This window comes from Arachis ipaensis, chromosome B5 (assembly GCF_059453495.1).
Source record: "Arachis ipaensis isolate K30076 ecotype BB chromosome B5, ASM5945349v1, whole genome shotgun sequence".
Lineage (NCBI taxonomy): Eukaryota > Viridiplantae > Streptophyta > Magnoliopsida > Fabales > Fabaceae > Arachis > Arachis ipaensis.
In genome coordinates, this window is record NC_142440.1 from 118241981 (window position 1) to 118251490 (window position 9510).

The 9510-nt window shown below is 37.6% G+C and overlaps 1 protein-coding gene across 1 annotated transcript; it reads left to right on the forward strand.

The window, feature by feature from the left end:
• Nucleotides 1-1711: 1711 nt before the first annotated feature.
• Nucleotides 1712-3313, forward strand: LOC148565528 (uncharacterized). Its single transcript, XM_088487179.1, has 2 exons — nt 1712-2126; nt 2892-3313. The coding sequence occupies exons 1-2, from the start codon at nt 1712-1714 to the stop codon at nt 3311-3313; spliced, it is 837 nt and encodes a 278-aa protein (XP_088343305.1).
• Nucleotides 3314-9510: the final 6197 nt, after the last annotated feature.

Here is a 9510-nt window from a genome sequence, read left to right on the forward strand (position 1 = left end):
TAGAGAGCTAGCCAACAACTTCCAATTAAAATTGACACTTGAGTATTCTAACTCAAGGGTCTTCTTTTAATCAACTCCCAAGTCAAGTTAGGAGTCTACTCCATTGACATGAATGCCATTTTCATAAACCATAAAAGGGAATAAAAAGAAGACATGGTAATTTAAATAAAATAACAACAGAAAATTAATTAAAGGTAAAAATAACTCTTTGCATTAATAAATTCCAAAATCAAACATATCTATCTGAACAGGGTTAATGGAAGATAAAAGTAAGGGAATAAGGAAACAAACTAGAATAATGGAAACTTCAACGGAGGTAGTAACTCTTCTCAATATCCAAATCAAAAGCATAAAACTCTAAAACTATGAATGTGAAGAACCCTGGAGGAAGTAGTAGAATTCTCTCTAAGATTCCAAAACTAAACTAAAACTATGCGTAATGTGAATGTGTGTTGAGTCTCTACTGTCCCCTGGCTCTAGTCTGTGTTTCTGGGCCGAAAATTGGGTTCAAAATCAACCCAAAATCACCCCAACATTTTCTGTGTTTTCTGCACGTAGCGCATGTCACGCGTACGCGTCAGGTACGCACACGCGTCGCTCCTCGCTGGTGATCTCCCTTAATTATTGTGCTCCTTCCATTTATGCAAGCTTCCTTTCCATCCTCTAAGCCATTCCTGCCCTATAAAGCGTGAAAACACTTAACACACAAATCACGTCATCGAATGGTATAAAAGGGAATTAAAATAGACAATTTAAAGGCTTAGGAAGCAAGTTTTCAATCATATAGCAAAATTGGGAAGGAATTATAAAACCATGCAAATTATATGAATAAGTGTGCAAAGACTTGATAAAAACCACTCAATTAAGCATAAGATAAACCATAAAATAGTGGTTTATCAGACTGCGTTTAGTACGCGCTATGGACATTACGAGTTTGCGGTGATGTCCTTTGGGTTAACGAATGCACCTACTGTTTTTCATGGACTACATGAACAGAGTGTTTCGTCTCTTTCTGGATAAATTCGTGGTGGTTTTTATAGATGACATCTTGGTCTACTCTAAGACGGCAAAGGAGCATGAGGAACACTTGAGGATTGTGCTACAAATCCTGAAGGAGCGAAAGTTGTACGCTAAGTTGTCGAAATGTGAATCCTGGAAGGAGGAAGTGAAGTTCTTAGGCCATGTGGTGAGCAAAGGAGGGATAGCTATGGATCCTTCTAAGGTAGAAGCGGTGATGGAATCGGAAAGACCGACAATGGTGACGGAAGTCAGAAGCTTCTTGGGCTTAGCCAGATATTACCAGAGATTTATCGAAGGATTTTCCCGGATTGCATTACTAATGACCAAGTTGACAAGGAAAGAAGCGCCTTTTGTTTGGACATCAGAGTGTGAAGAGAGTTTTCAGACTTTGAAGCAGAAGTTAACTTCAGCACCTGTTTTGATCTTGCCAGAATCGCATGAACCGTTTAAAGTGTACTGTGACGCTTCCTTGAAGGGTTTGGGTTGCGTTTTGATACAACACCAGAATGTGATGGCTTATGCATCGCGTCAGCTGAGACCGCATGAGGTGAATTACCCCACTCATGATTTGGAATTGGCGGTGATTGTGTTTGCCTTAAAGATATGGAGACACCACTTGTACGGAGTAAGGTTTAGCGTCTTTTCTGATCATAAGAGTCTTAAATACATATTTGATTAGAAAGAGCTTAATATGCGTCAGAGGAGGTGGATGGAGTTGTTAAAAGATTACGATTTTAAACTGAGTTATCATCCTGGAAAGGCGAATGTGGTAGTAGATGCATTGAGTCAGAAGTCCTTGACAATTGCTTGGATGAAAATCAAGGAGGAGGAGTTAGTGAGTAAGTTTATGGATCTTAAGTTGGATATTGGTGAAGTTGCCGGAAGAGCTTGCTTGAATCAGTTACAGATCTTAAGTGACTTTAAATCCGAATTCCTAAAGGCTCATCAAAACGATGACGTGTTACCTAAGGTGTTGCCAGCTATCGATCAAGGGAAGCAGTGGAGAGTGTCATGGGATCAAGATGGATTGTGGAGATTCAAGGGTAGAATCATTGTGCCGGATGTTAGGACTTTGCGGCAAGATATATTGAGAGAAGCGCACAACAGTAGATTTTTTATTCACCCTGGGAGTTCTAAGATGTACCACGATCTGAAGACTATGTTCTAGTGGCCTGGTATGAAGAAGGATGTGGCGGAATATGTCTCAAAATGCCTGATGTGTGAGAAGGTGAAGATAGAACATCAAAAGCCGTCAGGAATGCTACAGCCACTCAAAATTCCTCAGTGGAAGTGGGAAGGAATCACGATGGATTTTGTGACCGGTTTACCGAGGACAAGGTCGGGATTTGATGCGATTTGGGTGATCATGGATCACTTAACCTAATCCGCTCATTTTCGTCCTATTCAAGTGAACTGTTCTATGGAAGAGTTAGCAAGGTTGTATAGAAAGGAGATAGTAAGGTTGCATGGTGTGCCGTCGAGCATAGTATCGGACCGTGATCCCTGATTCACTTAAAGGTTTTGGAGAGTTTTCCAAAGAGCTTTTGGTACGAAGCTATGTCTCAGTACCGCATATCGTCTGCAAACTGACGGACAATCGGAAAGGACTATTCAAACATTGGAGGATATGCTGAGAGCGTGTGTTTTGGATCAACCCGGAAGTTTGGATCGATACATGCCATTGGTGGAGTTTGCGTACAACAACAGCTTTCATGCGAGCATAGGGATGGCTCAGTATGTGGCTTTGTATGGACGGGAGTGCCAGTCTCTACTTTGTTGGTATGAATCTGGTGAAGCCAAGACTACCGAGAGCATTAAGAAGATTCGTGCAAGGATTCTAACTGCTCAGAGTTGACAAAAGAGTTATGCAGGCCAGAGGTGGAAACCGGTAGAATTTGTAGTGGGAGAACATGTATTCCTAAGGGTTACACCGACTACTAGGATTCGAAGAGCAATTAAGACCAAGAAATTGAATCCGAGGTATATAGAACCGTTTGAGATTCTAAGGCGATTCGGCCCAGTGGCGTATCAAGTTGCTTTGCCACCTCATCTGTCTAACCTGCATGACGTATTCCACGTGTCACAACTTCGAAAGTATATGTCGGATGCGGCTCATGTGTTGGAGCCTGGATCGGTCGAGTTGAGAGAGAATTTGACATTTCAAGTGACACCAGTGAGGATCGATGACACTAGTGTGAAGAAGCTACGAGGAAAGAAAGTTTCATTGGTTAAGGTCGCTTGGAAGAGAGAAGGAGTTGAGGAGCATACGTGGGAATTGGAGTCTGAGATGTGAAAGAATTATCCTGAGCTATTCTCAAGTAATTCAAATTTTGAGGGCAAAATTTCTTATTTGGTGAGGAGAATGTAAGAACTACAATTAATCAACCGGTTAATTAAGTGATTATATTGCCCAAATTAGATTCTGAAAAGTTGGAGCGAGAATTTGAGGATTTAAAGGTGATTTTTGGACTCAGTAGGTCTTTCGGAGTCAGAAAATGTATTTTCTGCAAAAAACTGTGAAAAATTGTGAACCGGTAGTTGAACCGGTTGAACCGGTACAAGTCTGCCTGGTGTCGCACGAGAAAAAGTGAAAACAGTAAGAAATCTTAGAAAAATATCAGAAGTAAAAAATTGGGCATTAATTTTAAAGATTTGGCCTGAAGTTGGGCCAAACGGGCTTAAAACGCTAACGGATTGAACCGGACCCAAGTTGGGCCCAAGCCCAACATATATAAGGGTTCATTAATAAACCCTAACCTCATAAACACACACACACTTCAAGTTTGAGAGAGGGAATGAGAGGAAGAAGAGAATACTATTCACACCTCTCTTCTCTTGATGATATCTTGAGCTACGGAGCTTCGATTTACGTGCCGTCAGCGGCTACACGTTCCTTGTGAAGAGCTCTACAAAACCTATGTAAGAAACTGGTAAGAAAAGTTCGAAATCTTCTCAGTTCTTCTCCTCTAAATTTCGGGTTTCTAGGGTTTTGGATTAAGTGAGTTTTTGTGATTTTGGATGTTTAGGTTTGCTCTAATCCTTGCTTAGCATTGGATTTGTGCTATCAAATCTGTTGGACAAGGTAAGGGATATTAAACCCTTGTGATTTTATGTTTATGATGAACCCTAGGTTGATTTGTGGTGATTTATATGTATATAGCTTGATTATTGTGAGTTTGGGAGCTATTAGAGCTTGTTGGTGCTTGTTGGAGCTATATTGAAAGCTTGGTTTAGGGTTGAGAGCTTGCTTGTGCTCAATTTTGGGTTTTGGATGTATTGGGAATCGGCCAAGGTATGGTTTCAGTTTTCTCTATGTAGTATATAATATTCATGGATACTTAGGCTAGTAACCTATAGGATGGGTATGAATTATAATGGTTGATGAGTTGTGAATATTGATGTATGATGATTTATTATGAATTGGTGATGATATGGTGATGATGATTGATTATGTGAATTTGAAAAGTGAATTGTGATAATATGTGTGATGTTGGAATTGATGAATTGGTAAAGTGGTTGGAAAAATGTGAAAGAAGATTGATTCGAATGTGTTATATATGATATATTGATGTTGAGAAGGAGGAGGATGAAATGTGAAGGAAAATGTGGGAAGATAGGTGTAATGTGGCACAAAGTGTAGATTTTGATGAGAAATGGAGTTTGGAATGGTTTAGTATGGTTTTGGGTCGTGTTTTACAAGCATTCATGGAAATTGTGAAGTTTGGTAAAATTGGGTTTTGGTGAACTTTGTCTGATCATAACTTTTTCGATTTTCAAAATTGATTGAAATTGGCTTAGAATTAAAGTTTATTGAAAACTCTTCGAAACGATATAAAGTTTGAAAGATTTGGAATTTTGTTGAGGAAGTTATGATCATTCAAAGATGGTGTTGAAAATCTGAAATTTTGTAAAGTTGTAGAATTTCAGGATTTCTGATATGTGCGCACGCACAGCCCTGTGCGGATGCACAACCCTGCGAAAATATCGATTTGTGCGGACGCACCAACCTGTGCGCATGCACAGGCAGGAAAATGCGTTCTGCTGGCAGCGTTAGCACAGCTTGTGCGCGTACACATCAATGAAGAATTGCGACCTGTGCGTACGCACAGCCCTGTGCGCACGCACACGTCGGGGAGGGTCGTCTGTTGGGGGCGCTAGCACACCATGTGTGAGTGAACAGACTTTGTAAATTTTGACACCTGTGCATACGCACACGTTTTAAAACTTTCCAGAGCGTGCGCGCGCATACCATTTTGCGGCCGCACACGCCCTGTTTCTCAAATTTTTCTTTGTTTTCAACTATTCTACCTTTCCAACAAGGTTGCAAGCTTCTCTAACACCATTTTAGGAATCTTGGGCATAGTTTTGAATATTTAAAATATGGGAAAGAATTTAATGGCTTTAAATTATATTATTTGAAAAACTTAGAAGATGGAGGCCTAGGTTTCAGGTGTTCGGGGGATGGCTTGATGGTATGTGAAGAATGGTTGATGTATGAGATGAGAATTGAGGAACTGTTGAGTTCAAAATGGACATGTGAATTGACAATGGTTGAGATGAGTCGAGGACTCGAAGGAGTGATGAGGAATAACTGATGTATTGAAAATGTTTTCTAAAAACCACTGTACTACTATTTTTATATTGAGATTATGAGACGCTATACGTCCGGCAGGGACATGTGGTTGGATCCCTCCTGTCGAGGTAGCGGCGGCGGCGTAAAGGCGATGGTTCATCCCGCTTGCGCTTAGATGCAAGATCGGTGGCAAGATTATCCCGCTCGCATCCCTTCGGATCAATAGAGCGTGCAGGCGCAAAACCCTAGACAGTGATCCGAGCACTATATCTTGAGGGAGTTCCATATGATGATTCCGAAGGGCGACATCTCCATGGAGATGTGTCGAGTTGGCAGTTGAACCGACAATGTGATATCATAGCCAATAGGGCAGGCATTCATCATGTGCATTTTCTATCTGTTTGTATACCTTAACTACTTGTAATGGTTTGCCTAATTGCTATTTGAATTAATTGCCTTATATGCCAATACTTGTGTTTTACTTGCATTGTATATTATCTGTGTTTTCTACTGGGATTGAGGAGGTTCGGAAGGCGGTGGCGATGGGATTGCATGGAGGATCGGTGGGTGAAGGCTGTGGGACAGCGGTGTATGATTAGAATAGAAATCCCTTAAGATAGAATACCCTGTTCATTTATGATAAGAGTTATATATATATGCTTTATGATTTTAGTATGCTTTAAGATTGAATCTTGTGATGGATATGAAGGCTAGGATTGCCTTTGGCATCCCGGGATCTTATATCCTACATCACTGGGCACTGTCACCATACTGAGAACCTTCAGTTTTCATACCATATTTCTGTTGTGTTTTTCAGATGCAAGTCGCAACCCACCTCGGTGAGTTGTCTAGTTGGTGACAGAAGCGGAGGATCCAGATACTTCTTTTTGAGTCTTTTTTATTTATTTTGTATATGTCTCTCACTTTCGTATCTTGTTTTGCCTAGAGGCTTGTATTTGAGAGAACAAAACTTGTATAAGATGTTTTTACTGTCTGGTTTTGTATATCTGTATATTGCTAGCTGGCTTAAACTCTGCGAGCCGTGGCTAGATTCCTATGATATTCTACTATTATATTTTGATATATCTTATCTATATCTTATGCTTTAAGTTAGTAGCTTCGTTAGTACGTTTTGCGCTTTTGAAACCCTGTTTTTGAGCAATATCCTTCATCGGGCTTTTACATTATACTATTTTCTCTCTCTCTCTCTCTCTCTCTCTCTATATATATATATATATATATATATATATATATATGAGCTTAGAACTGTCGTAATCTCTGATTAACCTTTGCTTTACGACGTGAGGTAAAGCTGGGGCTAATTAGGGTGTTACAGTTAGTCCTTTAATCGAGCTTCATCCCTCTCAAAGATCCCTGAAGCGAATGTTACTCATTTGTCTTTGCTGTATTAGTTTGGATGTCGTTAAGCGACTAAAGATGGGTCAAATTATTCATATGCTTGAGGTAGATGATGTTGCATTTCGTTATGTCCTTTATAGGCTTTTCAGAAAAATAATAACAAGATCTATATGCCAATTCAATTTGCCTTAAATAGCTAACTCTTGTTTTGTTTATTAATTAGGAAATTCTTACACTTAAAGAGAAAGACAATGTGTCTTCTTCTGCAGATGTTTTGAGCAAAAGAGTGCCATATGAATCAAAATATCCAAAGTCCATAAGAAAATCAATATGAAAATAATTGCTTGTATTTTACTTTTGGACATGCAAACTAAGGAGATCAAATTGTTTGTTCTTACGATTTTTTGTATGTCATGAACGAATTAAATTAGTCAATCATTGTGCATATATGCAATACATTGTAGTCACTTGTTCAGGTCATGCACCTTTTTTGATGTATTTGTTTATCTTGGGAACATGGAAGAGATGAGCCTTATAAATGTATCTCAAGATATATCAATTTTCTGTCTGTATGTCGATGTATTTTTGCAATATTACTAATGTGTCATAAAATGACATGAAGAAACTTGTAAGGAATGATACTTTTGGAGATAAATGTGTATGTCCAACAAAATATTATTATGAATTATTGTTATTATTTTTTTTTATAAGAATAAACTTTTATAATTCATGATAGTGTCGTTAATTAAAATTAGAAACAAACAATTACGATAGGAATCGTAATAATGAGACATACATTAATATATATAATAATAATTTTCATTGGATGAAAATTAATAGATCTCATTTATTATATTATATATATAATAGTCTATATAGAGATATGACCTTTGAACTGACTCACTTTGAGAATTCTTAATGGTTAAAGTTACCATATATTTGTCAATAGGATATTTTTACGATGAACATAATATTAAAATTTTCCTTTGACCCGCGACTATCATAGTAATTGACAATGTATTTATTATACTTTGATTCTGGACACCTAATACCCTATGGTGCTAGTTAAATGGATATTGGGTATAATTTAAATACTTGTAGAATTAATGATTAGTTAATATGGAATCCATCAACTATGGTAATGAGTTTGAGCTCAATGAAACAAACAATGCCTTGGTCAAGGGGTTTGAATGAATTAAGAAATGAGTTTTTTAGGTCATTTATAATTCATTATAATAATTGTAACAAGTTAGAGTTTGACAATCAAACCGTACTCTAAAAGTTAGTCAAGAGCTAAAAAGATGGAAGGAGTTATATTTTTTGTTCTTCTTGGGTTCTTAGTAAAAATATTATTACTTCATACTATCGGGTCCTCAAGGAGTGTTGCTAGACGCCAACCTTGATTAGTAAATTTAGTATGACTAATCTACTACCCCCTTAGTATTGAACCTATGGGGTCATACACTAATGAGTGTTCTAATCCTTGGTAAATAATTATTTAATTATTATTTTGATTTGATCAAATATGATAATTATATTAATTCAACTAGAATGTTATTATATTCTTTGCTAGCACCATTAATATAACAATATAAATAATTAAATAATCAAATTGAACCTATGGGGTCATACACTAATGAGTTTTTGTAACACCCTAACTACCAAAGCTCACACTTCCGGCTGCGCGACTCTGATAGTTCGGACATTACAACGACTTTTATATTATTTAATACTAAAATATGAGCCTGTTTAAAACTTTAAATCGCAATACCGCTCCCAAAATACTTTCGTTCGACAACATACATCCATAGATACCATACAACTTTCAGAAACTCATAAAGAGTACATCCATATATATACATACATATATATAAACATTATTACAAGCATTAACCAATACAATTCCTATCCCTCTTACATATTATATCAAGATAACGGCGAGGGTACAAAGAATAATAATCTAAAGCAATACAGAGAGCATTTCAACAACTAAATAAACTCTTCGTGACTTCTGCGCCATATCCTGAAAGGGGAAAAATGTAGGGGGGTGTGATGAGTATTTTGGTGAAACATAAATTTCTCCCAAAACACAATTCTAATCGGTAAGTGCACCGGGTCGCATCAAGTAATAAAAACTCACGGGAGTGAGGTCGATCCCACAGGGATTGAAGGATTGAGCAATTTTAGCTTAGTGGTTAATTTAGTCAAGCGAATCAAGATTTGGTTGAGTGTTTTGTGATGTGCAGAAATTAAATTGCATGAAAGTAAAGAGAACAGGGAATTAAAGTGCTGAATCTTAAAGAACAAGAAATTAAATAGCAGAAACTTAGAATGCAAGAAATGTAAATAGCAGAATCTTAAAGTGCAAGAAATGTAAACGGCTGGAATTGTAAAGGGAATTGGGGAATGGATTTGCAGAATTTAAACAAGGAAAAGCTGAATTGCATTAAACAGAAGATAAAAAGGGAATTGGGATTGAAACGGATCTTGAAGCAGTAAAGTAAATGAACATTAAAAACAGTAAACAAAGAATGTAAAATTGAGATCTCAGGACCCAG